Source organism: Pleurodeles waltl, chromosome 1_2 (genome assembly GCF_031143425.1).
Source record: "Pleurodeles waltl isolate 20211129_DDA chromosome 1_2, aPleWal1.hap1.20221129, whole genome shotgun sequence".
NCBI lineage: Eukaryota > Metazoa > Chordata > Amphibia > Caudata > Salamandridae > Pleurodeles > Pleurodeles waltl.
The window spans coordinates 1038681889-1038700690 of record NC_090437.1 but is presented as its reverse complement, the minus strand read 5'-3'; the positions used below and the strand labels follow the sequence as shown (position 1 = coordinate 1038700690).

At 46.9% G+C, this 18802-nt stretch overlaps 1 protein-coding gene across 1 annotated transcript in view; it reads right to left on the bottom strand.

The window, feature by feature from the left end:
* ARAP2 (ArfGAP with RhoGAP domain, ankyrin repeat and PH domain 2) overlaps nt 1-18802 on the bottom strand; it is a 1093539-nt gene that overhangs the window by 891598 nt on the left and 183139 nt on the right. The window contains exon 9 of the mRNA XM_069202133.1: nt 17076-17251. Within this exon, the coding sequence (XP_069058234.1) occupies nt 17076-17251 (176 nt within the window). The remainder of the gene's footprint in view (nt 1-17075; nt 17252-18802) is intronic.

Sequence of the window (18802 nt, the reverse complement as noted above, 5' to 3'; positions counted from 1 at the left end):
AGTGCTCAATGACTCCCAATTCCAGCATCTTGTGGACTTCCACTTTGATGCTTTCCTTAACCCCTTCGCTAACAGGCCTTTTCCCCCTCCTGTGCTGAGCCTTTTTTTAGCTATTTGGGGCAGTTCGCGCTTAGGCCCTCATAACTTTTTGTCCACATACGCTAGCCAAGCCAAATTTGGGTCCTTTTTTTACCAAAATTCTAGAGGTACCCAGACTTTGTGGGTTCCCCTGAAGGAGGCCAAGAAATTAGCCAAAATACAGTGAAACTTTTGTTTTTTTCAAAAAAATGGGAAAAAGTGGCTGCAGAAGAAGGCTTGTGGTTTTCCCCCTGAAAATGGCATCAACAAAGGGTTTGCGGTGCTAAACTCAGCAGCTTCCAAACTTTCAGGAATAGGCAGACTTGAATCAGAAAACCCAATTTTTCAACACAATTTTGGCATTTTACTGAGACATACCCCATTTTTGCAATTTTTTGAGCTTTCATCCTTCTTCCAGTCAGTGACAGAAATGGGCATGAAACCAATGCTGGATCCCAGAAACCTAAACATTTCTGAAAAGAAGACAAACTTCTGAATTTAGCAAGGGGTCATTTGTGTAGATCCTACAAGGGTTTCCTACAGAAAATAACAACTGAAAAAGAAAAATATTGAAATTGAGGTGAAAAAAACATCAATTCTTCTCTACGTTTTACTCTGTAACTTTTCCCTGCAATGTCAGATTATCGAAAGCAATATACCGTTACGTCTGCTGGACTCCTCTGGTTGCGGGGATATATAGGGCTTGTAGGTTCATCAAGAACCCTAGGTACCCAGAGCCAATAAATGAGCTGCACCCTGCAGTGCGTTTTCATTCTATATCGGGTATACAGCAATTCATTTGTTGAAATATAAAGAGTAAAAAATAGCTATCAAGAAAACCTTTGTATTTCCAAAAAGGGCACAAGATAAGGTGTTGAGGAGCAGTGGTTATTTGCACATCTCTGAGTTCCGGGGTGACCATACTAGCATGTGAATTACAGGGCATTTCACAAATAGATGTCTTTTTACACACTCTCCTATATTTGGAAGGAAAAAATGTAGAGAAAGACAAGGGGAAATAACACTTGTTTTGCTAATCTATGTTCCCCCAAGTCTCCCGATACAAATGATACCTCACTTGTGTGGGTAGGCCTAGCGCCCGCGACAGGAAACGCCCCAAAATGCAACGTGGACACATCCCATTTTTTAAAAAAGAAAACAGAGGTGTTTTTTGCAAAGTGCCTAGCTGTAGATTTTGGCCTCTAGCTCAGCCGCCACCTAGGGAAACCTACCAAACCTGGGCATTTCTGAAAACTAAAGACCTAGGGGAATCCAAGATGGGGTGACTGGTGGGGCTCTGACCAGGTTCTGTTACCCAGAATCCTTTGCAAACCTCAAAATCTGGCTAAAAAAACACATGTTCCTCACTTTTCTGTGGCAGAAAGTTCTGGAATCTGAGAGGAGCCACAAATTTCCTTCCACCCAGCGTTCCCCCAAGTCTCCAGATAAAAACGATACCTCACTTGTGTGGGTAGGCCTAGCGCGCGCGACAGGAAATGCCCCAAAGCGCAACGTGGACACATCCAATTTTTTGAAAGAAAACAGAGGTGTTTTTTGCAAAGTGCCTACCTGTAGATTTTGGCATCTAGCTCAGCAGGCACCTAGGGAAACCTACCAAACCTGTGCATTTCTGAAAACTAGAGACCTAGGGGAATCCAAGATGGGGTGACTTGTGGGGCTCTGACCAGGTTCTGTTACCCAGAATCCTTTGCAAACCTCAAAATTTGGCTAAAAAAACACATGTTCCTCACATTTCTGTGGCAGAAAGTTCTGGAATCTGAAAGGAGCCACAAATTTCCTTCCAACCAGCGTTCCCCCAAGTCTCCCAATAAAAATGATACCTCACTTGTGTGGGTAGGCCTAGCGCCCGTGACAGGAAATGCCCCAAAGCGCAACGTGGACACATCCAATTTTTTGAAAGAAAACAGAGGTGTTTTTTGCAAAGTGCCTACCTGTAGATTTTGGCCTCTAGCTCAGCCAGCACCTAGGGAAACCTCCCAAACCTGTGCATTTCTGAAAACAAGAGACCTAGGGGAATCCAAGATGGGGTGCCTTGTGGGGCTCTGACCAGGTTCTGTTACCCAGAATCCTTTGCAAACCTCAAAATTTGGCTAAAAAAACACATGTTCCTCACATTTCTGTGGCAGAAAGTTCTGGAATCTGAGAGGAGCCACAAATTTCCTTCCACCCAGCGTTCCCCCAAGTCTCCCGATAAAAATAATACCTCACTTGTGTGGGTAGGACTAGCGCCCACGAAAGGAAATGGCCCAAAACACAACGTGGACACGTCACATTTTTTCATAGAAAACAGTGCCTACCTGTGGATTTTGGCCTGTAGCTCAGCCTGCACCTGGGGAAACCTAGCAAACCAGTGCATTTTTGAAAACTAGAAACCCAGGGGAATCCAAGATGGGGTGACTTTCGGGGCTCTGACCAGGTTATGTTACCCAGAATCCTTTGCAAAATTTGGCCCAAAAAAACCTTTTTCCTCTCATTTCTGTGACAGAAAGTTCTGGAATCTGAGAGGAGCCACAAATTTCCTTCCACCCAGCGTTCCCCTAAGTCTCTTGATAAAAATGGTACCTCACTTCTGTGGGTAGGCCTAGCGCCCACGAAAAGAAATGGCCCAAAACACAACGTGGACACAACATATTTTTTCAAAGAAAACAGAGGTGTTTTTTGCAAAGTGCCTACCTGTGGATTTTGGCCTCTAGCTCAGCCAGCCCCAGGGGAGGGCAGAAATACCCCAAAATAAATTTGACCCCCCTCAAACTCCCCCCTGCCTGGGAGCGACCCTTACCTACGGGGTCGCTCCCCCTGCGTGACATTCGCGCCAAAAAACAAATCCCCGGTGCCTATTAGTTTCTGCCCCCTTGGGGGCAGATTGACCTAAAATCTACCAATCTGCCCGCAAGGGGGGCAGAAATGGTCTAAATACAATTTGCCCCCCAGGGCAGCGACCCTTGCCTGATGGGTCGCTCCCCATCTCTAAAAAAACAAACCAAAAAAATAACACAAAAAAATATTTGCCTGGTGCCTAGAGGTTTCTGCCCCCGGCCTAATAATAGGCGATCTGCCCCCAGGGGGGGCAGAAATGGCCTAAAATAAATTTGCCCCCCCACCACCCCCGGGGCATGACCCTTGCCTACAAGGTAGCTCCCTTTGTTTGACGGCGCAAAAAAAAAGATCCCTGGTGCCTAGTGGTTTCTGCCCCCCTTGGGGGCAGATTGACCTACAATCGGCCAATCTGCCCCCAAGGGGGGCAGAAATGGGCTAAATACAATTTGCCCCCCAGGGGAGCGACCCTTGCCTAATGGGTCGCTCCCCATCTCTAAAAAAACAAACAAACAAAAAAAAAAAACACAAAAAAACTATTTGCCCTGGCGCCTAGAGGTTTCTCCCCCCCCGGGAGCGACCCTTGCCTACAAGGTCGCTCCCCTTGCGTGACGGCGCAAAAAAAAGATCCCTGGTGCCTAGTGGTTTCTGCCCCACTTGGTGGCAGATTGACCTAAAAAGCGGGCAGAAATGGCCTAAATACAGTTTGCCCCTCCAGGGGAGCGACCCTTTTCCAAGGGGTCGCTCCCCATCTGTAAAAAAAAAAAAAAAAAAAAATCCCTGGTGCCTAGTGGTTTCTGCCCCCCTTGGGGGCAGATCGGAATAATCAAAATAGGCTGATCTACCCCCCAGGGGGGCAGAAATGGCCTAAAATAATTCCCCTCCCCCAGGGAGCGACCCTTGCCTAAGGGGTAGCTCCCCTTGTGTGAAATTCAAGCAAAAAAAAAAACTCCCTGGTGTCTAATGGTTTCCTCCCCCCGTGGGGGCAGATTGGCCTCATCAAAATAGGCCAATCTGCCCCCAAGGGGGGCAGAAATGGCCCAAATATAATTTGCCTCCTAGGGGAGCGGCCCTTGCCTAAGGGGTCGCTCCCCACCTAAAAAAAAAAAAAAAAACTAACAAAAAAAAAAAAAAAAAGATCCCTGGTGACTAGAGGTTTCTGTCCCCCATGGGGGCAGAAAAGGCCTTCCCAAAAAAATGCCCCCCCTGGGAGCGACCCTTGCCGAAGGGGTCACTCCCCTTGCATGAAATTCACGCAAAAAAAAAAAATACCTTGGCGTCTAATGGTTTCTGTCCACCTTGTGGGCAGATTGGCCTCATCAAAATAGGCCAATCTGCCCCCAAGGGGGGCAGAAATGGGCTAAATATAATTTGCCCCCTAGGGGAGCGACCCTTGCCTAAGGGGTCGCTCGCCACCTAAAAAAAAAGAAAACATAACAAAAAAAAAACAAAAAAAATGATCCCTGGTGCCTAGAGGTTTCTGCCCCCAGGGGGGGCAGAAAACGCCTTCCCAAAAAAATGCCCCCCCTGGGAGCGACCCTTGCCCAAGGGGTTGCTCCCTTTTGTCAGTTTCAGAGGAAAAGAAAAAATCCCTGGTGTCTAGTGGGGTTTCAAAGGGAAGGAAATACATTTCCTTCCTTTGAAGCCCCTCCGGGCCTCCCCCATGGGACTGAAAGGGAGACCCTGTGACTAATCAGCGCGCGCTCGCGCGCTGACGTCACAGGGGGGCTGGGGGGCGTCGGGGGTGGAAGGAGAAGGGATTCCCCTTCCATCCTTGACTTGGGGGGTGGGGGTGAACCCCACAGAGGTAGCGCTAGCGCTCCCTCTGGGCTCTGTGCACAGGACGTAATGGTTACGTCCTGGGCCCAGCAGCACTGTGCCTCAGGACGTAACCATTACGTCCTGGGCACAGAACAGGTTAACTTGGTCAGACTGTCTGAATATTTTGTTTTTGACAGGCATGCTGTCTCCTGTGTCCACATCATGGGTACACAGGTGTGTCTGACCAGGGGTTAGGGAAAAGAGCTCAGCAAACTGTTGCAGGACCTTCCTACAGTCAGATTGCTGTTGGCCAGAGAGGGTGTCTGAATAGATCACTCCATCAACTGAGCCATCTTTAGGGTCTCTGGAGAGGAGATCAGGGAGAGGTTCACTCTCGGCTTCCTGGTCCTCATCTGTTACCATCAACAGATTCACATCTACCATGTCATGGAAGAGCTTGAGGCGGTTCACATGGATCACCCTTTTGGGGGTCCTGCTAGTGCCTAGGTCAACCAGGTAGGTGACCTGACTCTTCTTTTCTAGCACTGGGTAAGGGCCACTCCATCTGTCCTGAAGTGCCCTGGGAGCCACAGGCTCCAAAACCCAAACTTTCTGCCCTGGCTGAAATTCAACCATTGCAGCCTTTTGGTCATACCAAAACATCTGGAGCTGTTGGCTGGCCTCAAGGTTTTTACTTGCCTTTTTCATGTACTCTGCCATCCTGGAACGTAGGCCTAGTACATAGTCCACTATATCTTCCTTAGGCTCATGAAGAGGTCTCTCCCAGCCTTCTTTCACAAGAGCTAGTGGTCCCCTTACAGGGTGGCCAAACAGAAGCACAAAGGGGGAAAACCCTACTCCCTTCTGAGGCACCTCTCTGTAAGCGAAAAGCAGACATGGCAAGAGGACATCCCATCTCCTTTTGAGTTTTTCAGGGAGCCCCATGATCATGCCTTTCAATGTTTTGTTGAATCTCTCAACAAGACCATTGGTTTGTGGATGGTATGGTGTGGTGAATTTGTATGTCACCCCACACTCATTCCTCATGTGTTTCAGGTATGCTGACATAAAGTTGGTACCTCTGTCAGACACCACCTCCTTAGGAAAATACCAATGAGTGCTTTGGCTACTGCAGGGGCAGTAGTCGACCTAAGGGGAATTGCTTCAGGGTATCTAGTAGCATGATCCACTACTACTAGTATGTATAGGTTCCCTGAGGCTGTGGGAGGTTCAAGTGGACCCACTATGTCCACACCCACTCTTTCAAAGGGGACCCCCACCACTGGAAGTGGAATGAGGGGGGCCTTTGGGTGTCCACCTGTCTTACCACTGGCTTGACAGGTGGCACAGGAGACACAAAACTCCTTGACCTTCTGGGACATGTTGGGCCAACAGAAGTGGTTGACTAGTCTCTCCCATGTCTTGGTCTGTCCCAATGCCCAGCAATAGGAATACCATGGGCTAAGGTCAGAATGAACTCCCTAAACTCCTGAGGCACTACCACTCTCCTAGTGGCACCAGGTTTGGGATCTCTTGCCTCAGTGTAAAGGAGTCCATCTTCCCAATAGACCCTTTGTGTTCCTGTTTTCTTTCCATTGGACTCTTCAGCAGCTTGCTGCCTAAGGCATTCAAGAGAGGGACATGTTTCTTGTCCCTTACACAACTGCTCCCTTGAGGGTCCCCCTGGGCCTAGGAGCTCAACCTGATAAGGTCCTAACTCCAGAGACTCAGTTCCCTCAGAGGGCAGAACTTCTTCCTGAGAAGAGAGGTTCTCTTTTTCCTGTTGTGTTGCAACTGGTTCCCCAGTCGTCTTTCCTTTCCTCTTGGAGGGTTGGGCCCTTTTTCCAGGCTCCAATACCACTTTTTCACCCTGAGCCTTGCACTGTGCCCTTGTCTTGACACACACCAGTTCAGGGATACCCAGCATGGCTGCATGGGTTTTCAGTTCTACCTCAGCCCATACTGAGGACTCCAGGTCATTTCCAAGCAAACAGTCTACAGGGATATTTGAGGAGACCACCACCTGTTTCAGGCCATTGACCCTGCCCCACTCTAAAGTTACCATAGCCATGGGATGTACTTTAGTCTGATTGTCAGCGCTGGTGACTGGATAAGTTTGTCCAACCAGGTACTGACCAGGGGAAACCAGTTTCTCTGTCACCATGGTGACACTGGCACCTGTATCCCTCAGGCCCTCTACACTTGTCCCATTAATTAAGAGCTGCTGCCTGTATTTTTTGCATGTTAGGGGGCCAGGCAGCCAGTGTGGCTAAATCCACCCCACCCTCAGAGACTAATGTAGCTTCAGTGTGACACCTGATTTGCTCTGGGCACACTGTTGATCCCACTTCGAGACTAGCCATTCCAGTGTTAGCTGGAGTAGCGTTAGAAGTGGAATTTGTCTTGGGACAGGCCTTGTCTCCTGTTTGGTGTACAGGCTGATTACAGCTACGACACCAGGCCTTTTTGGGATCAAGGTTTTTACCCTTGTACCCAAAATTGGATTGTGAAGAGGCTATGGGCCCACCCTCGTGTGCAGGTTTTTGGGGGCCTGTAGAAGACTCTTTACTATTTTTCCCTTTGGATGTCTCAACACTCTTCCCCTGGGGAGGCTTTGTGACCCCTTCCTTTTGGTCACCCCCTGTGGAAGTCTTGGTCACCCTAGTGTTGACCCAATGGTCCGCCTTCTTTCCCAATTCATGGGGAGAAATTGGTCCTAGGTCTACCAGATGCTGATGCAGTTTATCATTTGAACAATTACTTAACAGGTGTTCTTTCACAAATAAATTGTACAGCTGATCATAATCATTTACACCACTGCTTTGAATCCAACCATCCAGTATTTTCACTGAGTAGTCAACAAAAGCAACCTCGGCTCGAGGATTTTTGAGCCCCCCGGAACCTAATTCCATACTCCTCAGTGGAGAATCCAAAGTCCTCAATCAGGGTAGCCTTCATGAGATCATAGGATTCTACATCTTTTCCAGAGAGTGTGAGGAGTCGATCCCTTTCCAGTGAACATTTCCCAAAAGAGAGCACCCCAGTGAGATCTGTTTACTTTTCTGGTTGCACAAGCCCTCTCAAAAGCTGTGAACCATTTGGTGATGTCATCACCATCTTCATATTTAGTTACAATCCCTTTTGGGATTTTCAATATGTCAGGAGAATCTCTGACCCTATTTATGTTGCTGCCACCATGGATGGGACCAAAACCCATCTCTTGTCTTTCCCTTTCTATGGCTAGGAGCTGTCTCTCTAAAGCCAATCTTTTGGCCATCCTGGCTAGCAGGAGGTCATCTTCATTGAGGCTGTCCTCAATGTTTCCAGAGCTGCAGGACTCTCCTGTGAGAGAACCAGCGTCTCTGACTATCACACTTCGAGTCAGGGTTTGAGGGACCCTGTTCTCCCTAACTAGGACTAGAGGGGGGAAATTCTCCTCCACATCACTAGCTTCCTCCTCTGGGAGGTCATCCTCAGAGGGGTTGGCTTTGGCAAACTCTGCCAACAGCTCCTGGAGCTGTAGTTTGGTAGGGTTTAAACCAGCTTTAATATTTTTTAATTTGCAGAGAGACCTTAACTCTCTCATCCTAAAATGGAGGTAAGGGGTGGTGTCAAGTTCCACCACATTCTCTTCTGCATTAGACATTATGGTGGTCATTACGACCCTGGAGGTCAGAGACCGCTAAGGGTAATGTGGCGTCCGTACCGCCAACAGGCTGGCGGTACGGAGGCCCTTATTACGACCGCGGCGGTAGCGCCGCGGTCGCACCGCCGGGGCCGGCGGTTTCCCGACGTTTTAGCCCCGGCGGTGATAATCCGCCAGGGCAGCGCTGCAAGCAGCGCTGCCCTGGGGATTATCACACCCCTACCGCCAGCCTGTTTCTGCCGGTTTGCACCACCAGGAAGAGGCTGGCGGTAAGGGGTGTCCAGGGGGCCCCTAACAGGGCCCGGCCAGCTTTTCACTGTCTGCATAGCAGAGAGTGAAAAGTGCGATGGGTGCAATTGCACCCGTCGCAGGGCCGCAACACCGCCGGCTCCATTAGGAGCCGGCTCCTATGTTGCAGCCTCATCCCCGCCGGCCCAGCGGGGATGTCGTAATGGGGGCCGCGGGAGTGCGCCCACATTGGCGGCCGCACAGCAGTTACCGCTTGGCAGGCGGCGGTAGCCACCCACCAAGGTCGTAATGACCCCCTATGTTTCTAAAAGTTGGAATACTTTTTAAGAATCTAAAACTATCTCTAGAACTTAATTAAAACTTTCCCAAAACTTTTAAACTCTAAAAGAAATGGTAACAGGGGCTAACACAAGGCCCTAGCAGGACTTTTATAAATTTAGAAAAATAGCTCAAATTTCCAAAATCAGTTTCTAATGACAAATTTTGGAATTTAGTCGTATGATCAGGTATTGGATGAGTAGTCAAGCAAATGCAAAGTCCTGTACCCCACCGCTGATCCACCAATGTAGGAAGTTGGCTCTGTATGCACTATTTCAAAGTAAGGAATAGTATGCACAGAGTCCAAGGGTTCCCCTTAGAGGTAAGATAGTGGCAAAAAGAGATAATTCTAATGCTCTATTTTGTGGTAGAGTGGTCGAGCAGTAGGCTTATCAAAGGAGTAGTGTTAAACATTTGTTGTACATACACAAGCAATAAATGAGGAACACACACTCAGAGACAATTCCAGGCCAATAGGTTTTTGTATATAAAAATATATTTTCTTTTTAAGAACCACAGGTTCAAGATTTACATGTAATACTTCAAATGAAAGGTATTGAAGGTAGGTACTTTAGGAACTTTGAATTAGCAAAATAGCATATCAAGTTTTCACATAAATCACATATAGCTATTTTAAAACTAGACAGTGCAATTTTCAATAGTTCCTGGGGGGAGTAAGAGTTTGCTAGTTTTTGCAGGTAAGTAAACCACCTACAGGGTTCAAGTTTGGGTCCAAGGTAGCCCACCGTTTGGGGTTCAGAGCAACCCCAAAGTTACCACACCAGCAGCTCAGGGCCGGTCAGGTGCAGAGGTCAAAGTGGTGCCCAAAACGCATAGGCTTCAATGGAGAAGGGGGTGTCCCAGTTCCAGTCTGCCAGCAGGTAAGTACCCGCGTCTTCGGAGGGCAGACCAGGGGGTTTTGTAGGGCACCGGGGGGGGGACACAAGTCCACACAGAAAGTACACCCTCAGCAGAACGGGGGCGGCCGGGTGCAGTGTGAAAACACGCGTCGGGTTCTCAATAGGAATCAATGGGAGACCAAGGGGTCTCTTCAGCGATGCAGGCAGGCAGGTAGCCACCACCTGGGCAAGGGAGAAGGCCACCTGGGGGTCGCTCCTGCACTGGAGGTCGGATCCTTCAGGCCCTGGGGGCTGAGGGTGCAGAGTCTTTACCAGGCGTCGGATCTTTGAAGCAGGCAGTCGCGGTCAGGGGGAGCCTCGGGATTCCCTCTGCAGGCGTCGCTGTGGGGGCTCAGGGGGGTCAACTCTGACTACTCACGGTCTCGCAGTCGCCGGGGAGTCCTCCATGAAGTGATTGTTCTCCACAAGTCGAGCCGGGGGCGTCGGGTGCAGAGTGTCAAGTCTCACGCTTCCGACGGGAAACGCAAGTTGTTTCAAAATTGCTTCTTTGTTGCAAAGTTGCAGTCTTTGGTGAACAGAGCTGCTGTCCTCAGGAGTTCTTGGTCCTTCTAGATGCAGGGAAGTCCTCTTAGGCTTCAGAGGTCGCTGGTCCCTGGGGAGAACGTCGCTGTAGCAGTGTCTTTAGAAGCGGGGAGACAGGCCGGTAGAGCTGGGGCCAAAGCAGTTGGTGTCTCCGTCTTCTCTTCAGGGTTTTTCAGCTTAGCAGTCCCCTTCTTCTTGGGTTGCAGGAATCGGAGTTCCTAGGTTCTGGGGAGCCCCTAAATACTGAATTTAGGGGTGTGTTTAGGTCTGGGGGGTTAGTAGCCAATGGCTACTAGCCCTGAGGGTGGCTACACCCTCTTTGTGCCTCCTCCCTGAGGGGAGGGGAGCACATCCCTTATCCTATTGGGGGAATCCTCCATCTGCAAGATGGAGGATTTCTAAAAGTTAGAGTCACCTCAGCTCAGGACACCTTAGGGGCTGTTCTGACTGGCCAGTGACTCCTCCTTGTTTTTCTCAATATTTCCTCCGGCCTTGCCGCCAAAAGTGGGGCCGTGGCCGGAGGGGGTGGGCAACTCCACTAGCTGGAGTGCCCTGTGGTGCTGTAACAAAGGGGGTGAGCCTTTGAGGCTCACCGTCAGGTGTTAGAGTTCCTGCAGGTGGAGGTGTGAAGCACCTCCACCCAGTACAGGCTTTGTTAGTGACAAAGGCACTCTCCCCATGTGGCCAGCAACATGTCTGGTGTGTGGCAGGCCGCTAAAACTAGTCAGCCTACACGGATAGTCGGTTAAGGTTTCAGAGGGCACCTCTAAGGTGCCCTCTGGGGTGTATGTTACAATACAATGTACACTAGCATCAGTGTGCATTTATTGTGCTGAGAAGTTTGATACCAAACTTCACAGTTTTCAGTGTAGCCATTATGGTGCTGTGGAGTTCGTGCATGACAGACTCCCAGACCATATACTCTTATGGCTACCCTGCACTTACAATGTCTAAGGTTTTGCTTAGACACTGTAGGGGCATAGTGGTCATGCACTTATGCCCTCACCTATGGTATAGTGCACCCTGCCTTAGGGCTGTAAGGCCTGCTAGAGGGGTGACTTATCTATACCTGTAGGCAGAGTGAGGTTGGCATGGCACCCTGAGGGGAGTGCCATGTCGACTTAGTCATTTTGTCCTCACTAGCACACACAAGCTGGCAAGCAGTGTGTCTGTGCTGAGTGAGGGGTCCCCAGGGTGGCATAATACATGCTGCAGCCCTTAGAGACCTTCCCTGGCATCAGGGCCCTTGGTACCAGGGGTACCAGTTACAGGGGACTTACCTGGATGCCAGGGTGTGCCAATTGTGGAAACAAAAGTACAGGTTAGGGAAAGAACACTGGTGCTGGGGCCTGGTTAGCAGGCCTCAGCACACTTTCAAATCAAAACTTAGCATCAGCCAAAGCAAAAAGTCAGGGGGTAACCAAGCCAAGGAGGCATTTCCTTACAACTATAATCTGTGAGATTCCATGTAACAAAATGCATATTTGTAGGCTTTAATATGGAGCAATAACAAACTACAATTTAATGCCTACTGATTTTAACATATGTACCTTTGTCATAACATTTCATTATAACAATATCAAGCCTACAACCATGATCATTAGCTTGCCACCATAACAAACTCAGTCCTGCATATAAACTTTGCTACGAGCCAAAAAGTGCAACACAAGTAGTCTTTTTTTTGGAAGCACATACATTTGACCAAATAAAATCCTTTACTCAGGGGGCTTACATGTGGATGGAGTCTCAGCCCCTCTCTCAGTAGGACTCTGAAAGCTCTTTTCTGTTCATCAAATAAGGCCGGATGATAGTTGCACTATCCAGCCAGATTTAAAAATCTACACCATTTCACCCTCAAACACAAAACTGCATCTGAACTCAAATGTCAATGACCACTCTAGTCCTTTCTATGCTGGTGCCACAGAGAAAGAAACAATGTACATTTTCCAATTACCTTTGGCACTGTAACAGCCCTACAATGTCATATGTGTGTCTTTGATAAATGGGGTTGTTAATTGAGTGGGGTGTAAACCCTGCTCAAGCAACAGTCACAATTCCAGTCAGTAAATTAACCTGTGCTCAATCCTTTGGTAGTCTGGCAAAAAGCAGCCAAGCTTAATTTAGAGGCAAAGGGTAAAGTATTTATGCAGCACTCTAACAGCAATAAAGTGAAAACACAAGAAAAGGCAAATCTCACACCAAGTTAGTAAAAAGGGGAAAATGTGAATAAATTATTTGACCCCAAACAACAAAATTCATATCCATAGAACTGGAGTTATACATTTTTAAAGTTTATGATAAAAGCTAGTGCCTAATAGATCAAAGTAGCAAACGCTGACATCTAGTCACACAACACCGGGTAAGAGTCTAAAAATGTGGCTGACCGTGATGGAGCGCGAGTCAGATGCAAAAAGTGAATTGTGCCCAGTCTGTGCTTACCCATGGACTTAGAAGAAATTCCAGGAAAAAGTTTGTCTGAGAAGGTAAAGTTCAGTCGGTCAAGACTTGAAGCAGTATCCAAAGAGGAGTTGTCAACTTCGGGAAGCCACTGGATGAAGTCACAGTGGAGATTTCTACAGTCTGACTTAGGGCTCATTTAGAGTTTGGCGGATGGGGTTACTCCGTCACTAACATGACGGATATCCCATCTGCCATCTTACAATTCTATAATACCCTATGGAAATTGTAATATGGCAGATGGAATATTCATCACATTTGTCACTGAGTAACCCATCCACCAAACTCTAAATCAGGCTCTAAATTTCTTTTTTAGAAGTCGAAAATTGCAAGAGGAAGAAGATGGAGGCTTAAGCCGAAAAGAGTTCCTCGAGACCTAACACCCCTTTGGCGAAGAACCACTGAAAAAATGTTGTTGCTGTAGAGAAACAAGTAGCAGGAGCTGCCACAAAGGCAGGCTGACCGGCAATGCACCTTCGGTGGATAGATGGATATGTTGGTGCAGGTCTCCTCTCGGTTTTCACAGTAGTTTTTAACCAAAAGTTTTCAAGTCCCAAGACTTGAATATATTGGCTTTCTGGACACCTTTAACACCACCACCAAGGGTCTAAGACTGGAGGAGTCTCACTTAGGGGGTTAGGACTCACACAGGTTGTGTCCAGGTGCGCGTTCAAGATGGTTGGAGCCTTTTCTGTCACTGAGGCTCTGATCAGGAGGCCAGCCAAGTAACGGCTGGAGTCCCTCTGATAGTTCTGGGTTCAGCAGTGGAGCAGGGCAGGCATGTAAGGGTTCAAGGCAGGCTTCAGCCAGCAGAGCAGTCCTTCCAAGTGCAGCAAAGCAGTCCTCTGAAGCACACAGCAGGCAACACCAGCAGGCAGTCCTTTAAGAGTCATTCCTACGTCCACAAAGTGAATTGAAGAGTGAGTTTGATGGGACATTTGTAATACCTTTTTGCCTTCATTGAAGTAGATGTTTCTATAGAATTCCCTTTGAAGTGCTCAAAGTTTCCTGGCTCCCTTGCTCTGGCTCCAAGCTAGCTGCATGAACAATCCAGTGGTGACAAGTCCTTTGTGTGATGCAGACCCTGTTCAATTCCAAGTTGGGCTGTGCCCAGCCTCCCCCATCCCGCCAGTAATGGCCCAGTCAGGCACACCTAATCCCTCTTTTGTATGGCTGTCTTCGAGAAATAAACAAAGTGTAATTGCCAAATACACCTAGTCATTTGCCACAGGAACAGGCTTGAGGCACCAAATAGTTTGGGCAGGAAAATGCCACCATCTTAAAAGTGGCATTTCCAAAATTGTAATTTCAAAAGCAACTTTACCTTTAAAGAGGGGTATTTTGGATTACAATTTTGCAGACACCAAACCTGAAATGATTACCTGTTCTCAATCAAAAGTTAGCACTTATAAAATATAAGAAGGCAACCCAATGTTATCCTATGAGACAGGCAGGTCACACAGTAGTGAAAAACATATTTAAGAGTTTTTTACTGCTGGGACATGTAAAACGTAAACGTATATGCTTAACCTTTTAATTACAATGCACTCTGCCCTATGCGCTACCTACTCCCTATCTTATATGCAATAAAAGGGAAGTTTAAGTCTTGACAAGGGCTTTATTTTGCCATGTCGAATTGGCAGTTTAAAACTGCATTCAGGCTGCAATGGAAGACTTTGGACATGTTTTAAAGGGCTAATTAAATGGGTGATATATTAAGTGCTGCAGGCCCACTAGTAGCATTTCATTTACAGGACCAAGGTATATGGTACACCATTTTACTAGGGACTTAGGGCCAGATGTAGGAAAGTCCCAAATTGCGACTTGCAATTTGTGAGTCCCTGCGACTCGCAAATTGCAAGTCGCAATTTGGGATGCAGAAAGGTGTCTCAGACACCTTCTGCAAGTCGCTATGGGGTTGCAATTTGCGACCCCATAGCGACTCAGGGCACTCACGGGGATGGAGGCCTGCTGGGAACAGCAGACCTCCATGCCCGTGACTGCTTTTAAATAAAGCAGTTTTTTTTTTCAAAGTGCAACCCGTTTTCCTTAAAGGAAAACGAGCTGCACTTTGAAAAATAAACCGAAACCTTTTGTTTCAGTATTTTTCAGGGGAGGTAGTGGTCCATTGGACCACTGCCTGCTCTGAAAAATTATTTTTTGGTCCAGACACAAAGGGGAAGGGGTCCCATGTGGCCCCCTTCCCGTTTGCGAGTGGGTTACCATCGACTTCAAGTGGATGGTAACTGCGAGTGGAATTGCATACCATTGCAACTTGCAAATAGGAAGGGAACACGCCTTCCTATTTGCGACTCGGAAATGCATTTTGCGAGTCGGTTCCGACTCGCAAAATGCATTTCTACATAGCAAAGACGCATTTGCGACTCACAAACGGCGATTTTCGCGGTTTGCGAGTCGCAAAGTCTTTGCTACATCTGGCCCTTAGATTTAAATTAAATGTGTCAATCAAGTGTAAGCCAATGTTACCATGTTTTAGGGAGTGAGCACAAGCACTTTAGCCCCGCTTAGCAGTGGCAGAGTCCTAAAGCCAACAAAATCATATTTTGAAAATAATAGGAGGGTGAAGGCAAAAAGCTTGGGGGTGGCCCTGCAGAGATCACAGTGCACCTGAAAGTTCATGCTCAGATATATAAATAATTCAAATGTTCACAGAGCAAGCACTTTTTTCGTTGAAGCACACAACTTTTACCCCTGGCTACCAACGGGAGGGAGGAGCCAAAGGCCCTCTCATGGTATGCTTCTTAAAGCCTTTTTAGGTTGATCACATAATGTCTGGTGACAGCTGAACAGTCAAGACAGACCTAAAAAGGAATGTTTCCAGCCCTTGTAATTCTTACTCCTGCACCTGGTAACACCCAGGTGTATATACATATAGACCAGTATTCCAGACGATTCAGGATTCCGAGACACAGAGGCACATGTGCATACTATACATATTAGCACATAGGCACAAGTGTGTCTCAGACATTTTTCTTTCACGTGTACAGGGACATTTTACAGAGATACAGAAAGCATTAGGAGTGTACAGAGTTTCAGTTTTGCCAACAAACAGAGGAAACACTGTACTTCATGAAAGAAGGATTTTCCATGATTTTCTCAGCTTCGACGAGGTGCAATTTTACTTATTCTGGCACTAATTTCCTGCAACCAGTTGATCTGCCTAAGAAGAGAGTCAGTGCTTTAAATGGTCATGCACTGTCCGGTAGAGGGTACCTGTACTTTCTTAATTTGAAAGGACAGTACCTGCACTTTTCACCACTGTTGCAATACATAAGATGGGAGAGTACCAGCACTTCTTAATAACGTGCTATAAATATTGACAACCTGCGCTTCTATAGTGCCATTTAAAGCTCTGAAGTGAGTGATATAGTAGGTGTTGTCAGCACAGTAGCAGAGACGTTCTGCAGTGCCCAGCCACCATGCATTCAAAAAGGGTCAGCCAGTGGGCTGCAGCTGCATACTTAGTAGTGCAGAGCGACAGGGAAGGCATTTTGTAGCTATCACATCAGAATCCACTGCATCTTTGTCTTGTAACTTAAACACAAAGCTAGTAAAATTAGGTTAAGTTCAAAAGTATTAAACATCAAACTGCCATATGCACACATACCAGCCGGTACTTTTTGCTTATTTTTGAGGTATCTAAAGTAGCAATGTACCACATTGCAGAAGCTAATAGGTTACATCAATACATGGAGCAACATGTTAGACACCCGCACCTTGAAAGGATGAGAGTAAAAAGAAGCCTTTGGTTGTGAGGACTTTCTGCAGCTAAAGATGTTACTGGAAACACATGTGGAATGTTACATCGATACTGAAGTGTGGATCTGCCAAACTGCACTCCTGGGATGACCATGGTCACATCTTTGGTGCAGCAACTCTTGTTAAACACATGTCAACCAAGAATGACTGCGCTCTGCAAACTAAGCTAATGATATACTCTCTGACAATGGTGATCTCACCAGACGCCTTGTCAAAGGGACACTGATGAAAGACAATAAGGACATGGATTAATGGTGCAACGGCTACATTATCCATGTCAGTATGACACTTGCATTCCTCATCCAAGTGCAAATCAGTGCCACATACCTAAGAGCACATATATATTCTCAATGAGACAGCTATGCATAAAGAGCTTTCTAGACATTTAAAAGTAGAGCACTATAGATTCAGCGCTGTAAACTTTCAAGTTATAGTTCAGATTTTTCTCTTAGTGCTCGAAGGCTTATAAACACACAATGGCAGGTTCAAAATTAAAAAAAAATAGATACCTGTTCATTTTTGCAGAGCAAGAACGTGTTTTTATTTAGCATGGCGTACAGCTTGCCTTTGAGCCCCTTCAGGTCAAGATAGCCGCTCTTGTCCGGGCTGATAGGCTGCGCAGGAGTAGCGTTAGCGTGGTACTTGAGTGCATTCTGCAGTGTGCTGACCCAGTCATTCCTGTCACCTGAAGGACAAAAAGCGCATCATTAAGAAGCCGGTCATGCATCCATGTTACGTTGTCTTGCTTCTTTGCCTGAAAGATGGGGTTGGCTAAACAATAATAGAGCCATTGCATTATTACCAGTCTTTCACCCTCTGTCAGACCATTAATCAGTCCAGGTATTGGATGCCTGAAATAGTGAAAATGTTATGCTAGTTTCTGAATCAGCTTTGAAAATATTTTACCCAAACCAGCAAACACCTACAGTTTTCACTACAGGGATAATTACCAGATAGTAATACTCTTCTTAATTCACCTTTTAAAGGGGCATGACTTTATGTTATACTCAACAACTTGATAATTTATTTATGAACAAGGATATCTTTTTATCATGTCTGGCCTCTGAAATGTAATTAAAGAATTACTGGTAGACATTTCTCATGTATTTGAGCCTATATAACAATAGTGATGAAGGCACCCAGCTGACCAATACCTTCCTGACACACTGAGGTTCTTAAGCTCCCTCCTGAAATGTATTGTCTAACACAAAGGCAGAAGCTCACCTGGGGCTTTACCCATTTTCTCAACTCCTTTTACTAGTTAAGGGAAAATAAACAATTTTTCAGCCTGAGATTATGGCTGTCCCAGGGGAGTCCTTCGCTCCATCCTTTGGCTAAGTACCAACTTCACCAAAGGGGTGAGACAATGTTCTGCCTTATACTGGCTCACTGCTGTGTAGCAGGGTCTCAACAGTTGCTGATCAGTAAAAACAAGAATTCAGCACCAGCTAACACAAAAGAGTGCACCACAGAACGGAGGAGTTTCACATCGGAGGGGCATGCCATGATACCTCAGGGGATAAGGCAAAACACATGCAAGAACTGGCCTCTGAGTCACACAGTCATGGAGCCTGGAGGAGGCAGGCATTCATGGCAGAGTTGCAGTGTGTGGTCATCTTTCATATACTGTGGCATACTGCTGCTTGCAAACCACTACAGTAATAAAACGAAGCACTGATGACACATTTCTAACAACCTCACAATGGTAAGAGTAAAACAGAAAGGAAGTGGGAAGCATCAACACATCCTGTGTCAGCTGCTGGGAACTAGTTTGTGTCCAGGTCCACGCTGATATTGTTGGCAGTTTCTGAGTGCAAGAACTGTAAATCATAGGCGGGGGCTTGGTTTGACGTCGGACAAGATGGCGGCACACCCTGAGGCTCAGAGGGATGGCACCCGAAGTGGCATTTTAAACACGGCTTCGGCCTCATAAAATGCTTTCTGACACTTCATAATCACTAAAGTAGTAAGAAGAATGCCGTGACACTTATTTTTGACATTAAGAAGCATATAATTACTTCAATGTCGGCACTACGTCTTTGCGTCCTCAAACGCAACCGCCATTTTGTTCCCACTCTTGAGTGACATGCAGTGAACATGACGAAGCACTTATGAGCACATTCTAATGAATAAGTGACTCTGAATCCTAATATGAAACAAAACATTAGCACTTGTTATCTGGAGCAAATTGACCTCTCCATATGTTTTTAATTATTCATAATGTGGTGTGCATAGG